This window comes from Rhinatrema bivittatum, chromosome 6 (genome assembly GCF_901001135.1).
Source record: "Rhinatrema bivittatum chromosome 6, aRhiBiv1.1, whole genome shotgun sequence".
Lineage (NCBI taxonomy): Eukaryota > Metazoa > Chordata > Amphibia > Gymnophiona > Rhinatrematidae > Rhinatrema > Rhinatrema bivittatum.
The window spans coordinates 181,456,155-181,479,323 of record NC_042620.1 but is presented as its reverse complement, the minus strand read 5'-3'; the positions used below and the strand labels follow the sequence as shown (position 1 = coordinate 181,479,323).

Genomic DNA, 23,169 nt, shown 5'->3' with positions numbered 1-23,169 from the left:
CTTTTCTTTAGAGGAGAAAGAAATAAGCAACATGTCATCTTTTATTATATATATTAAAGATAAAATTCTACATGGTTATGGCACAGTTACTCTATTCCTCCAATCTGCCCTTAGCTTCTGGGGCTCATCTCTAATATCTTTTATTAACAGGGCATGTAACCAATCAATGCTTCATTCCCTGATGACAAGCATTCTTACATCACATCAATACTCTTACTGACATATAATTTGTCCAAATCACAGACCTAATTTAGGGTTTGCTGCCAATCATTTATTGTGCCATTGTAACCAAGTCCGAATACGGAAACAACATCCATTTTTCATTCATACCATGTGCCATCAATTATATCATACTAGGTGTCAGCTGCAAAGTCTGATGCAACATTGCACAATTCATCCTTCAAGCCCACTCCATATTCTGACTACAAGATGTCCAAACAAAGTATAACAATTCAGAACTAATAACAGAACTCAAAACATAACATGCTTGCTAAGCCCCAAAAAAATCTAAAAAATATTTTAATTTATAAATATCCACTGTGCTCTCCATATAGTCAAATCCATCAACCCAGGAAGAGGTATTTTTGATTCAAATTCCAAAATCCCATGTTACAAGTTTGCTGCTATTTTTTCTTTTTTACCTAGACGTTTTCTCTTACTTTTATGAGCCATCTAGCCTCTAATTGACCTTCCAACGCCATAAGCCTTCATTCCCATCTACCTGCAGTTTTCTCCCTTTTCCCCTGCCATTCAGTCCATCCATCACAGTGCTTTTTTGGGCAGAAACACAAGGCGGCCAGTGCAATAAAGTGCGCCCAACCTAGCACACAGGTTTACATGCGGTTGGACGCGCTAGACTAGCACCAGATGCAATAAGGAGATTAGCGCGTCCAAAACATGTGCCCAAAAAAGATGCATAGCTAATAGCACCCATCACATGTAAATTCCATGTAGATGAAGCTATTAGCTATTACCCCAATGCAAAAAATTGCTGGGCATCCAACACACACTTTTTAATGCAGCAAATTTAACTCCAGCCCCAGAGTGGCATTAAGTCAATCTACGAGTCAAGGGCTCATGAGAAATTTAAAAATATGGTCCTCTGGGGTTCCTCCTACTTAGTATCATTGTGACACTTAAATTTACTGCTTGTGGTGTTGAAAAATAAATTTTATTGACTTGATTTTTTTTTTTTTTAAATTATTCTAGATGCACAATTTAGATGCCCATAGCAAAGGGTGCTTAGTTATGGGTGGCTTCAGCAGCCTCGGCAAAATCGGCCAGAAGAAGTGGGATAAAAACGGACGCTAGTACTGAGCGCCCATTGCAACTGTGGGTGCCTGATACATTAGAGCAGTGGTTCTCAACCTTTTTTCTGTCGGGACACATCTGACAGATGATTCTCACATGCATGACACACTGAACACATGACCATCATAGGGCTAAACATAAAAGTTCAGTTTGCATCCACAGGAACCCTCCTGACCCACAATTATGGATGTAAAGCAGAATTATGACATTCCCTGTACAACTCACCTTACAAAAAAGATATTCTGGTTCTAGCGTCATCTCAGTAACAGCAACACAAACTCCTACTACCAGGCTCAAAAGCCCTACTTATGAAAAGACAGCAGTTTATCACCAATGCATTTCCTCTTGAGAAAATACAACAAATAAGAATGATACAAACGCTTACATGCTAGTAAAATACCTCACCTCGGTCACATATACAGAACCGACCTAACATATCCCTCTGGGGATAGGGAAATACCTACAGTACCTGAATGTAAACCGATGTGATATCTCAGATCGAATGTTGGTATATTAATAAAAAAATAAATAAAATAAAATAAATATTCCCAGGATCTGCAGTAATGCACATAAACTAATCTGCACACAGTTATACCTATATTATGGAATGCACTCAAACAGTAACAACCCTAACTATAGAAAGGCAACACTAAAAATATTAAATCAGGCCCTAAACACCAATACACCTCCTATTAGGAAAACAGAACTAGCCAAGCAGCTATAGATCCCAACACAAAAATAACTGTATAACTATACTAATAAGCAGAATAAATGTTTCACAACTATGAACAGAATATCTAACAATTAAAAACTCATAAAAATTATTTAAAATTCTCTAAACACCAATAAAATATTTCAAAACAGAAGACACATCACATAATATTCAGTAATTAAAATGGCAATCAATTAATAAAAATAAACTTAAAAAGCCACCTTTACTAACCCCCTCCAGCAGCTCTCCTACTCCTCTTCCATGCAGGCTAGCAGCACACACCAGAAGCAGTAGTGACTGAAGCTCTGTACTCATGGTCCTCTTCCTTAGGGCCCAAGACCAGTCTCTCACATACACACATACCAGTCACACCCCCATGACCAGTTTCTGTCTTTCACACACCAATCATGTCTCGACCAGTCTCTCTCTTAAACACACACCAGTCACCTTCACGAACACTCTCTCTCTCATGCGCGCACACACACACACCAGCTTCCCACTTCCATGTTCTACCTTACATATACAGGCTTCTTACCCCATGCTGTGTCTCACACATACCCAGGTTTCTCACTCCTATGATAGCTCTTGCCACATGCACAGGCTTCTCATTCCCATAATCACTTTCTTTCTCTCTCACACACACATACCAGTCACACACACATACCAGTTTCTGTCTTTCACACACCAATCATCTCCTGACCAGTCTTTTTCCTACATACACACACACATACACACACCCAGTCACCTTCCTGAACAGTCTCTCTCTCATGCACACCACAGGCTTCCCACTCCCATGTTCTATCTTACATATACGGGCTTCTCACTCCCATGCTGTGACTCACGCACACAGGTTTCTCACTCCTATACTAGCTCTCTCCACATGCACAGGCTTCTCATTCCCATAATCACTTTCTCTCTCACACACACACACTCTAGTCATCTCCCTGACCAGTCACTTCCATTGTCTCTCCTATATACACACATCACTTCTCTGAACAGTTTCTGTCAATCACACACATGCTCTCTCTCACACACTTTACACAGATGATCTCAATCAAATGCTCTCACTTACACAGAGGCTCTCAATCACAGTTACACATACACACTCTCAATCACACATACATTCTCTCACTTACAGGCTAGCTGTTTCTCTCTCTCTCACTTCCTGCACCCCCCCCCCCCCCGAGCACAAATGGCAGCTGCTGCAGCTCCTCCTCCAGCCCCCGCAGGCCAAGAAAGAAGAATCCCATCGGCCACGGGAGGTTAATGCTGCTGTCTCCTTTGCCGATTGCCGGCTGCTTTGGATTTTGCTCCAGGCCGATGCTGCCGCCGCTAATTTTCCATTCGGCATGGCTCTTTCTTCTTCCCACGCACCCCACTGCACATCACTTCCTATTCCGGGCCATGGGGGCAGGTGCGGGAAGAAGAAAAGGCCCAGCCGCAGTTGCCAGCCTCCACTAACACTGTTGCTGTTCCCATCCGGGCTTGAACGTGCTGATAGCCCGGGTGGCAATGGCAGCAGTGGAAGATTGTCTTTCTCTCACTCGGTGAAGGAAGAGGAGGGAAGAGCAGCAGGAGACCGGTAGCACGTGACACACCTGCCACTGTTTGGCGACACACCGGTTGAGAATCGCTGCATTAGAGTACTAGGAATGCACAATTCCCCCCTAGGCCATCCTTTTTACACAGTCCCTCATTTTAAGACTGCATCGGGTTCCCAGTAAGTTCTGCTTGGGAAATTTTTTTTAAAGTATTGGGGAGAAGTAAACTATTGGGGTATATTATTTAGTTGTTTGTGCTTTAAATAGTCAGTAAAGCAGATAATAAACAGAAGTTAGTGTGTTTGTATTTCCCAACCCTCCCACCCACTCCTAGCTCATCCTTTAATTTATAGGCAGGTGCCTCTTTCACACTAAAAAAAATAAAATAAAATAAATCAGCCTTTTAATTTCACAAATTTTTTGTGAGTGCCAATGTGGCTAAAGCGGTTAGAAAGGAGGTAGGAGTACGTTGAGGGCCAGTCCGAGAGTCCAAAACTTTTTCAATAACCCGTAAGGCATCGGATTGGGGAATGCTGGTATAGAGGGAAGCTATGTCAAGTGTAACAAAAAGAAACGGTTCTTGGGGAACCGGTGTTTGATCTAACAAAGTAATGAAGTGTGACGAATCCCTCACATATGACCTAATGTTTGGTATAGTTTGGTTAGTTGACCATTGGATTAACAAATCACATTCGCTTTCAGACCTTTCATTCTGTGTTATTGAGGTTGTTCGACGGCCTGCACGGGGGGGTAATTATGCTGAGATACTAGGCAGGATTGAACAACGTTGGATCTTTACTCTGGATACAGTGTCCCCAAAAGGTTTAAATCGTGAAATCGAATGGTTTCTGTTTACTTAAAACAACACCCACTAGCAGGGTAGGCTGTTTCAGGTACTGCTTTGGTGCACTACAGGAACGGCAGCCAATGAATGGAGTCCTTTTGACTCACGTGGTTGTCTCTCCCGTAGTTTTGGCGCCAGCTGTCATCTTTAAATACCTGTCATTTTAGAAGGGCATTGCGCTCCCGTTACTTTCTGAATGCTTTGATCAGGTATGTGTAAATTATTGTATCATGGTCGGTTGTAAGTCCCCTCACAATCCTGACACTTATTTTATTTTCCATGTTACAGCTTTTGTGTGAATTCCTGAGTTGGCGATCCCCCCCGATGCAGCCCGCAGCGAAACACGGGACCGTGTCGGGGGACGCCATTAAGCTGATGCCTGCATAAATTTGTGGAGTTGCCATATTGAAAGAATAAAACACTTTTTGCTTTATATGACTTTTGGAATATTTTCTCAGGATTGAACATTCACCTGCACTATTTGTACTCTGAGATTTCAATTAACCCATTAATGACTGGATAAATATAATATCAGGACATGCTAGAGAGATAAAGTTCCTGGATGGAATAAGTGAGAGTTTTATGGAGCAATTAGTTCAGGAACTGATGAGAGAAGGAGCAATTTTAGATCTAATTCTCAGTGGAGCACAAGATTTGGTGAGAGAAGTAACGAAAGTGGGGCCGCTTAGCAATAGTGATCATAATATGATCAAATTTGAATTAATGACTAGAAAGGGGACAGTAAGCAAATCCACAGCTCTAGTGCTAAACTTTCAAGAGGGAAACTTTGATAAAATGAGAAAAATAGTTTGAAAAAAACTGAAAGGAGCAGCTACAAATGTAAAAAGTGTGCAAGAGGCGTGGAAATTGTTAAAAAAAAAAATACCATCCTAGAAGCACAGTCCAGATGTATTCCACACATTAAGAAAGGTGGAAGGAAGGCAAAACAATTATTGGTATGGTTAAAAGATGAGGTGAAAGAGGCTATTTTAGCCAAAAGTTCTTTATTCAAAAATTGGAAGAAGGATTCAACAGAAGAAAATAGGATAAAGCAGAAGAGTTGGCAAGTTAAATGTAAGACATTGATAAAACAGGCTAAGAGAGAATTTGAAAAGAAGTTGGCCATAGAGGCAAAAGCTCACAGTAACAACTTTTTAAAAATATATCAGAAGCAGAAATCCTGCAAGGGAGTCAGTTGGACTGTTAGATGTTCGAGGGGTTAAAGGGGCACGTAAAGAAGATAAGACCATTGTGGAAAGATGAGGCACCTTAGCCCAGTTCTAAAATTGAATTTTCAATATCCAGTCCTTAATGTTTAATGTTATATATGTTTAATGTTCACCCATTAAGGTTTAATGTTACAATGTATAAATAGTAAGACACCCCTGTCATACTATTCCAACTGTTATAATGTGAACCGATGTGATGTACTCCAACGAATGTCAGTATATAAAAGCTAATTAATTAATTAAACAATTTCTTTGCTTCGGTGTTTACCGAAGAGGATGTTGGGGAGATACCCATTCCAGAGAAGGTTTTCATAGGTAATGATTGAGATGGACTGAACCAAATCACAGTGAACCTAGAAGATGTGGTAGGCCTCATTGACAAACTGAAGAGTAGTAAATCACCTGGACCAGATGGTATACACCCCAGGGTTCTGAAGGAACTCAAAAAATGAAATTTCAGATCTATTAGTTAAAATGTGTAACCTATCATTAAAATCATGCATTGTACCTGAAGACTGGAGGGTGGGTAATGTAACCCCCATATTTAAAAAGGGCTCCAGGGTGATCTAGGAAACTACAGACCAATTAGTCTGACTTCAGTGCCAGGAAAAATAGTGGAAAGTGTTCTAAACATCAAAATCACAGAGCATATAGAAAGACACGGTTTAATGGAACAGGGTCAGCATGGCTTTACCCAAGGCAAGTCTTGCCTCCAAAATCTGCTTCACTTCTTTGAAGGTGTTAATAAACATGTGGATAAAGGTGAACCAGTAGATGTACTGTATTTGGATTTTCAGAAGGCATTTGACAAAGTTCCTCATGAGAGGCTTCTAAGAAAAGTAAAAAGTCATGGGATAGGTGGCTATCTCCTTTCATGGATTACAAACGAGTTAAAAGGCAGAAAACAGAGATTAGGATTAAATGGACAATTTTCTCAGTGAAGGGGAGTGGGCAGTAGAATGCTTCAGGGATCTGTTCTGGGACCTGTGCTTTTCAATATATTTATAAATGATCTGGAAAGGAATATGATGAGTGAGATAATCAAATTTGCAGATGATAAAAACATTATTCAGAGTAGTTAAATCACAAGCAGATTGTGATAAATTGCAGGAGGACCTTATGAGCCTGGAAAATTAGGCATGTAAATGCAGATGAAATTTAATGAAGATAAGTGCAAGGTGATGCATATAGGGAAAAATAACCCATGCTGTAGTTATGCAATGTTAGGTTCCATATTAGGATCAACCACCCAGGAAAGAGATCTAGGCGACATAGTGGATAATACACTAACATCATCGGCTCAGTGTGCTGCAGCAGTCAAAAAAAGCAAACAAACAATGTTAGGAATGGCAGATGAAATTTAATGTGGACAAGTGCAAGGTGTTGCATATAGGGAAAAATAACCGTTGCTGGAGATACAAGATGTTAGGTTCCATATTAGGAGCTACCACCCAGGAAAAGGATCTAGGCATCATAGTGGATAATACTTTAAAATCGTCAGCTCAGTGTGCTGCAGCAGTCAAAAAAGCAAATAGAATGTTAGGAATTATTAGGAAGGGAATGGTTAAAAGAACAGAAAATGTCATAATGCCTCTGTATCGCTCCATGGTGAGACCGCACCTTGAATACTGTGTACAATTCTGGTCGCCGCATCTCAAAAAAGATATAGTTGCAATGGAGAAGGTACAGAGAAGGGCAACCAAAATGATAAAGGGGATGGAACAGCTCCCCTATGAGGAAAGGCTGAAGAAGTTAGGGCTGTTCAGCTTGGAGAAGAGACGGCTGAGGGGGGATATGATAGAGGTCTTTAAGATCATGAGAGGTCTTGAACGAGTAGATGTGACTCGATTATTTACACTTTCGAATAATAGAAGGACTAGGGGGCATTCCATGAAGTTAGCAAGTAACACATTTAAGACTAATCAGAGAAAATTCTTTTTCACTCAACGCACAATAAAGCTCTGGAATTTGTTGCCAGAGGAGGTGGTTAGTGCAGTTAGTGTAGCTGGGTTCAAAAAAGGTGTGGATAAGTTCTTGGAGGAGAAGTCCATTAATGGCTATTAATCAATTATACTTAGGGAATAGCCACTGCTATTAATTGCATCAGTAGCATGGGTTCTTCTTAGTGTCTGGGTAATTGCCAGGTTCTTGTGGCCTGGTTTTGGCCTCTGTTGGAAACAGGATGCTGGGCTTGATGGACCCTTGGTCTGACCCAGCATGGCAATTTCTTATGTTCTTATGTAGGAAGGAAATGGTTAATAAAACAGAAAATGTCATAATACCTCTGTATCGCTCCATGGTGAGACCGCACCTTGAATACTGTGTACAATTCTGGTCACCACAGCTCAAAAAAGATATAGTTGCAATGGAGAAGGTACAGAGAAGGACAACCAAAATGATAAAGGGGATGGAACAGCTCCCCTATGAGCTTTTATATTAAAAACATAAAAACATGCCATGCTGGGTCAGACCAAGGGTCCATCAAGCCCAGCATCCTGTTTCCAACAGTGGCCAATCCAGGCCATAAGAACCTGGCAAGTACCCAAAAACTAAGTCTATTCCATGTTACTGTTGCTAGTAATAGCAGTGGCTATTTTCTAAGTCAATTTAATTAATAGCAGGTAATGGACTTCTTCTCCAAGAACTTATCCAATCCTTTTTTAAACACAGATTTAAACACAATACAGATCCCTGAGGCACTCCACTGCCCACTCCCTTCCACTGAGAAAATTGTCCATTTAATCCTACTCTGTTTCCTGTCTTTTAGCCAGTTTGTAATCCACGAAAGAACATCGCCACCTATCCCATGATTTTTTACTTTTCCTTGCCAGGGGACATGGTTAGTGCATGTTAGTGTAGCTGGGTTTGGATAACTTCATGGAGGAGAAATCCATTACCCGCTATTAATCAAGCTGACTTAGAAAATAGACTCTACTGTTACTAGCATCAGTAGCATGGGATATACTTAGTTTTTGGGTACTTGCCAGGCACTTGTAGCCTGGATTGGCCACTGTTGAAAACAGGATGCTGGGCTTGGACTCTTGGTCTGACCCAGTATGGCAATTTCTTATGTTCTTATATTCTTATGACTGTGTGCGCATTATGAAATGGGTGTTCAATACGAGGGCCCGTTTTTAACGGGCGACTTATTGCATCGGCTACAATATGCATGCACCCCAAATCTGGCTATTGAAATTTGCTGTTAGATGACTAGGGCTTCCTCCTTCTCTCGGGCTGCAAACACTACCAGTGTAGCCCTGACAGGACTAAGAAGCTGAAGCTGGACTTGGGATTAACCCTGATCTGCATGGCAGCACACAACACTACTACCAAGACACCATCCAGCCCCACAAAAGTTATTTCTAAATATTATTTACACTCTGAAAAAAAACAAAAATGTCTTAGCAAACCACATTAAATTGCACCTAATGCAAAACAAATGACAGTTTTCAGTCATGTACCCCATGATTGCTCTTAATTTGCCAGGCATCCTGTGCAGACTCCACAGAAAGAACATGAAAAAATAAGAAACCTTAAGCTATTTAAATTAGTTCCAAAATTTCTCTCTCACATCCTCAAATATCTTAAACGCCATTGAAGGGCAACTGCCTCACACTCTCTGTTCTGAATCTATTTCTCATTTTATGGTGCCTGTAGTCTGTGTGTAAACTGTCCCAGTCACATATTTAAGCAGCAGTATGATATAGGGGCTCTGACTGATGAGATAAATGTACCATGTAGGGTGGGACATTCACCTGTGTTGCCGCCGTTCCTGATGCCAATTTCACCCATTACGATTTTATTCTGAGAGTAATATTTATATTGTAAATCTATAGATGGGGAAACCGAAACAAGAGCAACTCTGCAAATGTTTCTAAATGATTTTAAGAACTGTTGAAGTTCACTTGATGTTATCCTGAGGTAGGAAGCATTTGCAATATTAAGTTTGTACTAACAGGTCTTTAAGGCCCTGGGAGGGTTTCATACTTGCTGTAGTACTACCCAGGATAGCACATTAGTTTTCCCAACTGAGATCTCCCGTGAAGGAGTGGCCTTTCTACTCCTCCTTAACCTGTGCAGGACCAGGTTAGGTGTCTGGTCCACCTTGAATCCCACAGAGGGAAAGAGCTCTGTGGGCGGGCCCCAGTGAGAGAGGTTAAGAGGCAGAGCCCTGCTAGGAAGGACAGACCTCACTTCTCTAGGAGAAGGCAGCTCCTAAATACATTTCTGTCCTAACTACAGCTGTGAGCATGGCTACTGGAGGTAAGCAGTGTCTTTGGGAGAAGGCAGCTCCTAAATACATTTCTGTCCTAACTACAGCTGTGAGCATGGCTACTGGAGGTAAGCAGTGTCTTTGGGAGAAGGCAGCTCCTAAAATACATTTCTGTCCTGAATAAAGCTGTGACTGCGGCTGCTTCTAAAAGGTAGACAGTCTTCTATTGAGTGTATTTATTTTATTTATTTAGACATTTTATATACCGTAGTTCCGTGTGTAGGTCACAACGGTTTACAAAGTAAAATTCATAAATTATAACTCAAACAATCAATCAATCAAAGATTGGTTACAGAGGAGGTATTCATAGTCAGGCATTGATATCTATCAAGAGAAATTTTCTAGTACATATTAAAAATGATCTACCATAAGGCAAAGAATACGAATAATTAATTCGGTGAGTTGTTTTGAGAATCTTGCATTCTCTTGTTTTATTCTTCATGATTCAATTATTAATTGTTGTTCTTCTTGTTTTCGTGGTTCTGAATATTCTGATGTTTTAAGTTAAATTATATGCGTTTTTGAATAGCCATGTTTTTAGTTCACGTTTAAATCTCTTTCTATCTAGTAAAACGCGCGATGCCTCAGGCAGAGAATTCCAGAGCTTTGGACCCGCTATTGAAAATACTCGATCTCTTATTTGCGTCAGATGTGTGCACCGTATTGTGGGAATAGTCGATAGTCCTTTATTGTGAGATTTTAGTATTCGCTGAGGATTGTAAAGCTGTAGTGCCACTCCTAATAAGCTGGAGTTATTGGAGTGAATGATGCTGAATATTATCGTTAATACTTTAGAGTAGATTCTGCCTTATATGTAGAGAAGTTTAAATAAACTTAGAATCTGTTAAGGAAAGGCTGGAGTCAGCGTGGTTTCTGCCTCGAGACAAGGAAAGTTGCTCAGTCATCACCCAGATGGTGTAGGTTTGGGGATTTTTCTCTAAGCTGTGCATAGAGAGAAAGGCAGTCTTCAGGGGAGAAACAGCTAGAAGAAAAAAAGTTTCCGGATGTGAATCCTGCTCATAGAAACAATTTGCTAAGCTTGTACCCAGAGCACTGTGAAGTATTTTAAAACAGTGTGGCTCAGGAAGCACACCGAACCAAAGCTGTAGCTCTAAACAGGGTACAGGGCACAAGAGTGCTGAGTACTGTAGAAGGGGACCTGTGGCTCTAAACAGGGTGCAGAGCACTGTGCAGTTTAAAAGACTGTGGCTCAAGAAACACAGAATTTAAACAGGGAAAGACTGTTCTAATGCAGGGAGAGTGTGACCGGGGGTCTGTAGGGAATTCAGGCTAGGTTTACAACAAGTAAGGAGGCCAGCTCCACTTGTTTTGAGTCAGGGCTATCAGTGAGTCAGAGGCTGGATAAGCCAGGGTTTGTTTTTTTCTTTTCTCAAGTTGTACACTAAAGCTGCCTGAGTTGTGGTGTGTGTCTGGACAGGGTGAGGCCCTCCCACAGCAAATGAGCTCAAGGAGTACAGCTATAAGATAAAGCCTGGGCAGTGGTACGGAAAACCTGGAGTGGAGCCAGTGAGTGCACTGCAGGAACAAGTGAATGAACAAAATAAATAAATAAACCCCAGAGTGTTTGAAGCCTGAGGCAGAGGTGTAGAAACCTGAAGTGGAGCTAGTGAATCCCCTGCAGGAGCAGGAGGTAATAAAAACAGCAACCAGACCAGGGAGAGATGGATGGAGCAGTGGAAAAGCAGTAAGAGCAGTCCAGATGGCGTGAGCTGAGGAAAGCTAGAGAGACCTGTGACTTTCTTCGCTCTGGTAAGCGTACCAGGGCAGGTTGTTGGCTGGTGTCTAAGAGGGCAGGTGGAGCCCTGAAAGGTGTCATTTTGTCTTCCTGTTGGTAAGGGTACCCAACCCACGGGAGCCTGGAGTTGGGAGAAGTGCTGGGTTGCCTGCCAGGGTTTCCCTATCATTATCAACGAAAACACCAAGGTGTTCTCCCAAGAAAAAGATTATTTTAAAAGGGCTAAATAAGCTCCAAAACGTGATATCAACCACCAGAATACAGCTCTAGTATGAGCTAATGGAGGAAAAAGACCTCAGAATACCGGCAAGTACCATCCATTTAAAGGACTCGCTCTATTCCAATCATTGGTCTAAAAACCTCCAACCTACCATTATTTCTATCAATTTATTTGGATCAATATATTTTATCTTTTTTTCTATATAAGTGCATAAAAATCGTGCACCAGACCACCAATTTTTAAGCCAACGGAGCAACTCCCCATGAGCCAGCAACAATGTACAAATTGAAATTCAATAAAAGACAACTTAGCTGAACCACTCTTCTCATGCGTGGGTTGCTCCAATACGCGTCTCAATTCATCACATTTCCTGTGAATGAAATGCCGACGTTGGCCAGCGTCTCGCCGACAGGCTTCATCAGGACATTGAGATCTCGGAGGAAGATTCAAATTATAGTTCTCGGTAAATACTTCCAGCAGTTCTGTCTTAAACCGGAGCACCTAGCTCTCAATAGATTTTTATGAAGTTTTCTTTTATGAATTTCAAGTTGTACATTGTTGCTGGCTCGTGGGGAATTGCTCCGTTTGCTTAAAAATTGACTGTTTTATACATACTGCTGGTGGTCTAGTGCACAATTTTTATGCACTTATATAGAAAAAAAAAAAGAAAAAAGATAAAATATATTGATCCAAATAAATTGATAGAAATAATGGTAGGTTGGAGGTTTTTAGACCAATGACTGGAATAGAGCGAATCCTTTAAATGGATGATACTTGCCGGTATTCTGAGATCTTTTTCCTGGAGCTGTATTCTGGTGGTTGATATCACATTTTGGAGCTTATTTAACCCTTTTAAAATAAGTTTTTTCTAGGGAGAACACCTTGGTGTTTTTGTTGATATTGTTTTGATTACTCCCTTGCGTTGCTACCTTTTTTTGGTTGTTCTGGGGGTTTCCTATCAGTCTGCATTTGGAGTTGTTTTCTCTTCCCCTAGGTTGCTGCCTAATAGATAGAAGTGGCAGCAAGATGTTCTCCTTATCCACTTTCACCAGCGCAGCAGGCACAGAGTCTAAAGGAAAATCACTTAGCTTAAACATGGTCAAGTTAAAAACAATTTCTTTCTGAGACAATAAGTTGAATGCAGAGCAATTACCAGATTCACCTATCCTTAAAGCTCCTACCTTATTAAAACGCTCGTGTAGTCAACTGAACATTCCAGTTATATTCGCTCCCTCTCAATCGCAGGCACATGAACCTGAGCTCTCCTACTCCAGACACTCAGCTACGGTTTTAGTCAAATTTATGCCCAACAGGCAATCCAAATGATATATACTTGAACAAAATTTGAGAGCGAGCGAGGCAGAGACACTCTGTTAGAGACCAATATGTAAGTTTATATCACTGTAAGAGGGGGCACTTTTAATTCGAGGGTGGGGCAGTTTTACATACATAGTCAGAGTACAAACAGCAAAGTTGACATCACTGCGATAAAAGTATCATGTGTTGCAGAAATTACCTATGCAATGTGGAAGCAGGGAAATTAGCCTAACCACGCCCCCGTTTTTAAATCACAGGCACTATTTCTGCTATATTTATACCATTTTGATGAAGCTAGGGCTAAGTTTGTACCTGAAGCAATGGAATGTTGAGTGTCTTGCCCAATGTAACAAGGAGTGGCAGTGGGATCTGAACCCTGGTTTCCCTGATTCATAGCCCACTGCTCTAACCACTAGATTATTTTTCTCCTCCAGATAAAATTTGATTTTATGCAACATACCTACTACTACAACAGTCAGCACAAGAAATTTTTACTGTTACAATTTGAGGTTTCCTATGTACCAAAAAAAAAAATCAAATTACAATTCACCACCTCTACATAAGGTTACTTAATGACAGCAGGTCATCAGGCAATCCCTATCCCACCCCCAAGACTGGCTCAGCCTGGACAGGCTGACCTGAGGCCATCTGGTAAATAGTTTATAGTTTTTTTTATAGTTTATTAGATCTTTTCACAATTATCACCCTGCAGGTAATGCACGCAACAATGGCATCTGAAAAACTCACCGGTAGGCAGACACTCTGCCTTTTCTGGGCAGCAATGCCTGTACCTGCTCCTTGGTACAGTTGAACTTGCGGAGCAAAGAGTACTGACGAATTATGTACAGGAGCTCTAACACAAGGAAATTGTCATCCTCATTTAGCAGATCTTCATCCATGAGGAACTGGAAGATCGTCTGTGCTGAATTCACGTCACCAAGTTTTTTTGTGCCAATAAAATCACTGCAGAGAAACTTCAAGGCCGCTACATCATCTGATCCAAGGTCCTGATCAATGACCAAAAGTTGGTTGCGAAAAGCCATTCCCAGGCCTCCCTGTCTTTTCTTGAGCTAAGATACAAACCTAAGAATGAAAAAAAAAGGAATGACTGTAATGCACAAACCATTAATTCTGTCATAGATCTATCAAATCTCTCCTTTCCTTCTGTACCTACAGGCAGCTAGCTACATTGCTCAAAACAAGGTACAAACATTTTAATACAACAGAATACAAATATAAAACAGGAAAAATATAACATTAATTTATCATTAAACAATACTAATATGTTACAGTAGAAAATTGGGACAATGAGGTCTTGAAAGCTCATGTGCACTGTGAGGAAAGATCCTCAGTCTGGTTCTTGTCAACATTTTCATCAGCAATATTGCAGAAGGGCTATCAGAAAAAAAAAAAAGTTTGCCTTTTTGCAGATGATACCAAAGTCTGCAACAAGGCAGACATCCAGGAAGGTGTGAAAAACATGAGGAGGGACCTAGTGAAGCTTGAGGAATGATCTGGAGTCTGGCTGCTAAGATTTAAATAATAAAAAATGCAAAGTAAAAAAGCAGTACAGTATATGGGATGAAGCTCTGTGCACAAAACAAGAGTGGCATCTGGGGGTGATCACATCTAATGATGACCAAACAGGTAGCCAACACAATAATAAAAGCCAGAAGTAAGCTTGGGTGCCACAGGGAGAAGAACAGCCAGCAGGAAAAAAAGGAAGTGGTAATGCCTCTATAGAGGTTTCTGGTGAGTCTTTATTTGGAGTAGTGTGTACAATTCTGGAAACTGCACCTTCAAAAGGATATAAACCCGATGGAGTCAGTCCAAAGGGCAGTTACTAAAACAATCTTCATCATAAATCATATCAGGACAGACAAAGATCTAAGCATGTATACCCTGAAGGGAAAGTGGAGCTATGATAGATACATTTAAATACCTCCAAGGAATAAATGCAAATGAGGCTGGCCTCTTTCAAAGAAAAGGAAGCTCTGGAACTAGGAGTCATAGGATGAGGCTAAAAGGGGGTAGATTCAAGAGTAATCCTAAGGAAATATTTCTTTACAGAAAGGGTGGTGGATGCATGAAACAGCTTCCTTATGGAGATGATACAGATGAAGACTAAATCAGAATTTAAGAAAACATGGGACAAGCACAGAGGATCTCTGGAGGATAGCAAGGGATTACAAAGATAAACAAGGTCCAAATGAAAATAGAAAAAAACAAACAAACCCCAAATCACTGGCAAGTCAGATGCAAAACACTGATAAGGCAGGCAAAAAGAGAATGTGAAAATATGCTGGCTGTAGAAGCCAAATCACGTAATAAAAACTCTCAAATACATCTGAAGCAGAAAGCCTGTGAGGGAGTCAGTTAGACCATTAAATGATAAAGGGGTAAAAGGAGCACTTAAGAAAGACAAGGCTATAGCAGAAAGACTAATTAATTGTTTGCTTCAGTGTTTACTGAGGAGAATACTTATGTTTGAAACAGTATTTAATAGTGAGGACTTGGAGGAAATTAAACAAAACATGGTGAACCTGGAAGATGTAATATGGCAAACTAAAGAGTAGCAAATCACCTGGACTGGATGGTTTATGCCCCAGAATTCTGAAAGAACTGAAAAATGAAACTGCAGATCTATTACTAATTTGTAACCTATCATTAAAATCATCTATTGCACATAAAAATTGGAAGGTTGCCAATGTAACACCAAACTTTAAAAAAAACTCCAGCGGATATAGGAAACTATAGACCAGTGAGTCTGCCATCAGTGCTGGGAAAAATCATAGAAATTTTTTTTTTAATTTTATCTTTATTAGGTTTTTTTTTATCATATACAAGATATCAATCAAGATATATAATTAAGAAACTAAATCAATAATACATCCAAAAGTAATCATATTGTCCACAATATAATGGAGGAATTAAACACAAGGAAACAAATAAAATTCTCCTAATACATCAATAATAGAAACTATTCTAAGGAATACAATTACAGAACAAATGGACAGACATGGTTTAATGGGACATAGCCAACATGGATTTACCCAAATCAAGTTTTGCCTCACCATTTTGCTACTTTTTTTTTAAGGGGTTAATATAAATATAGATAATGATTAGCCAGTAGATAGAGTATATTTGGATTTTTAGAAGGTGTTTGAAAAAGTCCCTCAGGAAATTTAAAATTCATTGGATTAAAAAAAAATCCTATTATGGACTATAAACCGGTCAAAAGATTGAAACAGGACTAAATGGTCAATTTTCTCAGTACAAGAAGGTTAATTATGGTGTGCTCGGGTGGTTTTTAACATTTTTAAATCATCTGAAAAAGGGAACAAGTGAGGTGATCAAATTTCAGGTGACTTAAAATTATTCCAAGTTTTTAAATCACAAGCAGATTGTGAGAAATTGTAGGATAAACTTTCAAGACTCTGTATCCAAATGGCAGATGAAATTTAATTTGGACAAGTGAAAAATTACACACATAGGGAAAAATAATCCAAACTGTAGTTACACGATTTTAGGTTCCATAATAGGCATAAACACCCAGGAAAAGGACATTATGTTCAAATTCTAAGCTTTGTTTTTGCCCGTCACCTCACACTAACAGAATATTAGGAAAGGAATGGAGAACAAAATGTATTTTTAGCTCCTTCTTGGCCACTAGAGTGTATTGGAGTGCCTGTGTCAAAGGTGGCCAACTCCAGTCCTCAACAGCCACCAACAGGCCTGGTTTTCAGGATATCCACAATATGTATGAGATAGATTTGCATACAGTGGAGGCAGTGCATGCATATTCATTGTGGATATCCTGAAACCCTGACTGGCTGTGGTGTCCCCAGGATAGGTGTGGCAAGCCCTGCTCTAGCAGCAGAAGGTTCAGAGGATGTTAAAAGAGTAGATGTAGTTTATTGGTTGACGGGGTGGTTTTTTTCCCCCCAAAGGGAAGGGACAATGGAGGGATATAAAAATGTCTCCCATGTAAGGGCAGCGCAAGGAAATCTGCTGCCTGAGACGAGAGATGAGATCGCGCTCCCCACCCCAACCAAGGCACAGCACAGGTCAAATGATCAAGAGGGGGGCTCTCTTGCAGTCTGGCCCTTTTGGTAATTTCAAATGCTGTGGAAGCGGGAAAGCAGGGGTCAGATTTCCCAGAGAAGTGGCAGATAGAGAGTTAGCGATAATGTTTCTAGGAAACTGGCAACTCTGCCACACTCTCAGAAGCCCTGACTCCCACTTATTTTGCCAGCACTTTCTCCTGGAAAACCGAGAGGTTGGTAAATTGGGGAGGGGGGGGGGGGTCTGTGTATGGCGCACTCTCTCTCTCTGAGCCGTTGCAAGGGCATTAGGCACTCTAGGTGAACTTTACAGCCTTGTGCCCACGCCTATCCTGCCCTCACCACACACAATTAAAAACTCTGCATTTATAATAACCAATTTTACGTGAAAAAGGACATTTAAAGTATAGTCTTCTAAGGTAAAAATATCACAAAAAAAACCACAATCCTGCAAAAAAGCAAAAAAACTCACTTGGTACGCATATGGTATTAGGAAAATTGTAATGTATATTGTATGTAAACTGAATTACAATATAGTAAACTTCCCATACTAAAGGAGCACTAACTGCCAGCATTTTAACAGTAAAAACCCTAATTATGAAAAGGCAACACTGCAAATATTACCCCAGGCTCCAAACACTAATACAACTCCTATTAAGAAAATAGAACAAGACAGACTGCTAAAGATCTTTACTTACAAACTACATAGTAGCAGAAAACCTCACCTCAGTCATATCTGCAGGACACAGATAGACCCTCACCAAATACAGAATAAAGAGACCATAACGTATAAACAAAGATCTAGATAAAAACTGAAATGGAAACCACAACAAGCCAGACTTGTATGCAGGTGCAACAATGGAAAATTAAAAATACCGTTCCTCAAAATAATAAAATCATAATAGTAAAAACATACTAATTAAAAATAATTTATATTTCAAAACAGCTTATGAATAGGGCAGACAGACAATAATTAAAACTCATTAAAAAATGTCCCAATCATCAATAAAATATTTCAAAATAGACACATTAAATGCTGCCCAATAATTAAAACTAATAAGGATATCTGGGAATGTTTGATTTTCAATCACCCTGAGATCGCTGTAGATTTGTACCTGGGGAGGGGAACTTTCTCCTCTCAAACATGTCTCGGTCCTTCTTCTGATAGATATTTCTAAGGGGAGAGATGTCATTAATGGATTACCCATTAAAAGTTACTCTCCTGGCATTGAAAAATGTCACATAAGTTACCATATTAGAACTCCTAAGAATTAGTGCATTTATTGAGCTCAGTTAATTATAATGAAATCAGAACCACTAACCAATATTTTCTTGTATATTTAGTAGTTTAGTAACTGATGAGGTTAAAAGATTAAGTTAGCCAATTACAGGCTTATTATAAACTGTTAAAAGTACACAGCAAAGAGGGTATATATACTGTAAATTCCAAATACTCAGGGCTGCTGCTGTCCTATTCTATCACGGCATGCCTGAGGCTTTGGCAAAAATAATTTTAACACTTTGGTAAGCAATCACTTTGAATTTCATCTTTTCATATCAAATGACTTAACCTGAATCAATTTGATTTAAACAGACTTAGTCTGACTTTATCTGAATTGATCTGACTTGATTAAATGTATCAATTGAATTTAATTGCATACTTTTTCTCATGTAAAATATAAATATATTCTTCTTTTGAGAATATGTCACTGACTGACTGAGGGCTGGGAAGGTGACCTCTGGTAAAGGTAAGGTACAGGAGACTATCATAACACCTGTTTCACTCCAGAATGTGACCACATCTAGAGTGCTGTGTGCAATTCTGGTTGCTGCATCTCAAAAAAAGATATATTTGAACTAGGAAAGGTGCAGAAAAAGGTGACCAAAATTATAAAGAGGATACAATGGCTCCCCTGTGAGAAAAGACTAAAGAAGTTAAAACTCTTCAGCTTGGAGAAGAGATGGCTGAGGGAAGATATGATAGAGGTCTATAAAATCATGAGTGGCGTGGAAAAGCTAAATGCAAATCAGTTGTTTACTTTAAAAAAAAAATAAAAAGATTAGTGAACATGAAGTACCTAATAGCACGTTTAAAACAAAATCAGAGAGAATATTTTTTCACTCAAAGCACAAATAAGCTCTGGAATTCATTACCAGAAGATTTGGTAAAGGCAGTTAGCATAGCTGGATTTAAAAAAAGTTTTGGACAACTCCTGGAGAAAAAGTCCATAAATTGTTATTAACCAGTAGACTTGAGGAAATGAGCATAAGCAGCATGGAATATATCTATTTGGGATCCTGTCAGTTACTTGTGACCTTGATTGGCCACTGTTGGAAACAGGATGCTGGGCTTGATAGGCCCTTGATCTGACCCAGTATGGCAGGTCTTATGTTCTTACGAGATGTGGATGAGCAGACTGAATGGGCTGCCTGTTCTTTTTCTGCCATTTTGTTCTATGTTTCTATATAATGCTTTGTTAAAGACTTCACAACCTTGTACATTTTTCACATTCTGTCTAAAAAATACAAACCAAAATGTGTTAAAGTAGAAATCTGTCTCACTGATCTCCAAAACATATTCTACACTTTTATCATAAAAGAATAATTCTAGAAATATTCCATAAGAATTTAAGAATAACCCCTGCATTGAGGTTCAAGCACTACATTTAGTAGCAAATAGTTCTGCCACAGCAGAATTAACCACTGGGGAGCTGGCAGTCCAAAACATCCTGAAACAGCATATCAAATAAATAGAATAGCATTTTTGTGGTTTTAATGCGACATTTGATGCCGATGCTGATCTTATCAGTGTTAACTACTGAGTGCAATGAAATATACCCATTTGCATCATGTTGATCAGTTATGATCTCTGCCTGACAAATCATAAGCAAGTTACTTTCACAAATCCAAATCTATAACATTCAATTATGCTTACCTGATAATTTTCTTTTGTCCTGCTAGACCTGTCTTCATGAATGGGATTTCCCCTTCCACAACTGACCAAGAGGATACCCCTCTGTCTCTGTCAGCAGAGGGGCCAGGATCACAGCTCCCCAACTCTGGGTTTATAAAAAGGGAGGTGTGGTCGTTGCCCAATTCCAGTTGCCTATTGCCAAAGCACTGTGGCCACATGAAATCCCTCCAATACCCTATTCTTGAAACCTCTAATTCAGGGTACTGAAGACCACTCCACGTGAGTCATGAGATAAGGTGAGGAAAATGTAGAAAGAAGCAAAATGAGGAGCTCGCTACAGGGCTACCTCATATGATGCTGTTAATCCCATTGATCCTCCTCGTCCGTCTTCCTGGGCAGGATCAGGACTAGTCTAGCAGGACTCAAGGAAAGAACATTATCACGTAAGCATAATTTAATGTTCATTATCTTCCTGCTAGACCAGTCTTCATGAATAGGAGTTACCTAAGCTTCCTGTGAGAGTGCTCTGCAAAGTTCTTATGAAAATATCTGTACATCTCAGTGCGGTGACAAGGCAGATAAAGGCAAGCCATGGTATAAGTCATTACTCTTATAAAAAGAGCTGAATGTATTATTTGCAAGACAAAGGCAAGATGAATAAAGAATGCTCTGGAACAAATTAGTGTCTCAAGTTCACTGTAGGGAACAAAAGTATTTGGAAATGATGAAATGTACCAACGGTCGGTGTCTGCATCCCATCATAGCTCTATTATTATTATTATTAAGGCTTTTATATACCGACTTTCTTGATACAAATCAAATCAACTCGGTTTACATTGAACTAAGCAGAACTATAACCAACCAATCAACAAGTGACAATTTAAAGGAGCATAAAGTTACATTACAACAAGGATGCCTTAACTGGGAGAAGGAAAGAAAGAGGGGGAGAACAAAGATAAATTACTATATACAATGGAATATGGGAGGGAGGCAAGGAGCCAACCTCATGATGACTTGTGAGCATGATTAGCGTTTGTTTATTTACATAAGCAATATGAAAGTTCTAAATCAGGCTGTTGGGCTAGTAGCGGGGAAGGCTCGGCAGAACAGCCATGTCTTTAGTTTCTTTTTGAAAGTTAGTAGACAAGTTTCCTGCCTGAGGTCCGGAGGCTCATCTTACCTGCTGATAGTATTTGTATATTACACTGATTAGACTTATAGAAATAGTCCATGGCTGTTGAAATTCTAAAAATATGTAAAAGGTCAAGAAGTATGTTAAGGCAGTGCCTTTAGGCACACCTAACTAGACACAAGATAGCCACAATGAATATGCATAAGATAAATTTGCATACAATGGAAGCAGTAGATGCAAATGTTTCTCATGCTTACTCAGTGTGGCTATCCTGAAAACCTGACTGGCTATATATGTGCCCCAAGGACTGGGTTGAGAACCACTGTTAATTGTGTCAGCACTGAGTTTTGTTTCTGCCTTCTGGGCTCAATTTACAAGAAATCACATAATTTACAAGAATCCTATTAGCACATGAGATAAAAGAATGCTGCCAACCATTTAAGAAAATATGTTAACTATGTAGCTAATTCATTGGTGTGCAAATTAAAGATGGTGACTTATTTAACCTATTGTATCAGTAGCAATCTCTAAGTCTGCATTGCTCCTTGACCCTTCTCCTGGGATATCTCATTATCTCAAATATATGATTTTTCACTTTGCATGGTCAGTGTTGAACATTTCTTTCCAGTCCACAACATTTGCTGGGGTGGGAGGAAGGCAGGACTCCCGTTCCTAAGGCTGAGTCTGCCTTGGCCTGCACATCCAACCTGTAGTTCTTTGGGAAGGAGAGCAGTGAAGACATCATGGTGGTTCCATAGATTTCATCTGGAAAGATTGAGGATGCTTCCGCCCATGTCGTTACTTATGTTCTCATAGAGTGAACTCACAGGACTCCAGGGGCCGGCCTGCCTGCGAGTATGAATGCCAAAGCTATTATTTCCTTGATCCACCTGGTTAAAGTGGCTTTGGATACTGCTTCCCCTTCCCAGGGACTGCCAAACACAAACAGCTTGTCTCTTTTCCAAAAGGCATTCATTCCTTTTAGGTACTTTAACAGTATATGACATACATCCAGTTGATGTAGACATTCATTTTTTTCCCTACAGTCTCTACTATTAAAGGCTGGTAGAGAAACTGATTGATTTATGTGAAAGACCTATCACTTTTGATAGGAAAAATACACTGGTTGAAAGGTCACTGCATCTGGAGAAAACACCAAGTAAGAGTGTCTGCATGAGAGGGCCTGTAGCTATGACATGCACCATGCTGAACAGATCACTACTAAAAAGGCGGTCTTCAGGGACAGGTCCTTTATGTTAAACTTGCTCAAAGAGTGGTTTGACTAAGGCCCTTAAGACCAAACTGAGATCCCACTGAGATACTAATGGTCTGAATGGTGAGCAGACCTGTCTTATCTCTCTCAGAAACTGCATGACATCAGAGTATGCTGCCACCTGGGTGCCTTTGACTTGGCCGCTGTAGCACAAAATCACGGCCACCTGTACACCTTTAGGGATTTAAGGCCAATCCTTTATCCAGGTTTAATTGTAGGAAGTCTAAAATATGTGGTATGCTTGACTCCGCTCACATTTCCTATAGAACTCAAATGCCAAATTCTGACAATATACCAATGATATTAAGGGCTTGCAAGCTTTTAGCATGGTTGAAATTACAACTAAGGAATAACTTCTGTTACACAAGCATGCTTTTTCAAGGGCCAAGACATAAGAGAGAATGCAGCTGGCTTCTCCATTAGGATCATCCCTTGCCAGAGAAGGCCCTGCCCCTTGGGCAAGTTTAGCGTAGTCCTGTTCAGCCACCTCACTAGGTATGCATATCAAAATCTCCTCAGTCTACCTGGGGCCACTAGTATTATACTGTGGATGAGTGGCTTTCTATTCTTTTTATTGTTCTGC

General features: G+C 39.9%; 1 protein-coding gene across 2 annotated transcripts in view; it reads right to left on the bottom strand.

Moving 5' to 3' along the window:
• CASP10 (caspase 10) overlaps positions 1–23,169 on the bottom strand; it is a 108,571-nt gene that overhangs the window by 72,148 nt on the left and 13,254 nt on the right. For both annotated transcript variants that reach the window (XM_029606242.1, XM_029606241.1), the window contains exon 2: positions 13,951–14,286. In XM_029606242.1, the coding sequence (XP_029462102.1) occupies positions 13,951–14,246 (296 nt within the window). In that variant the 5' untranslated portion in view covers positions 14,247–14,286. The remainder of the gene's footprint in view (positions 1–13,950; positions 14,287–23,169) is intronic.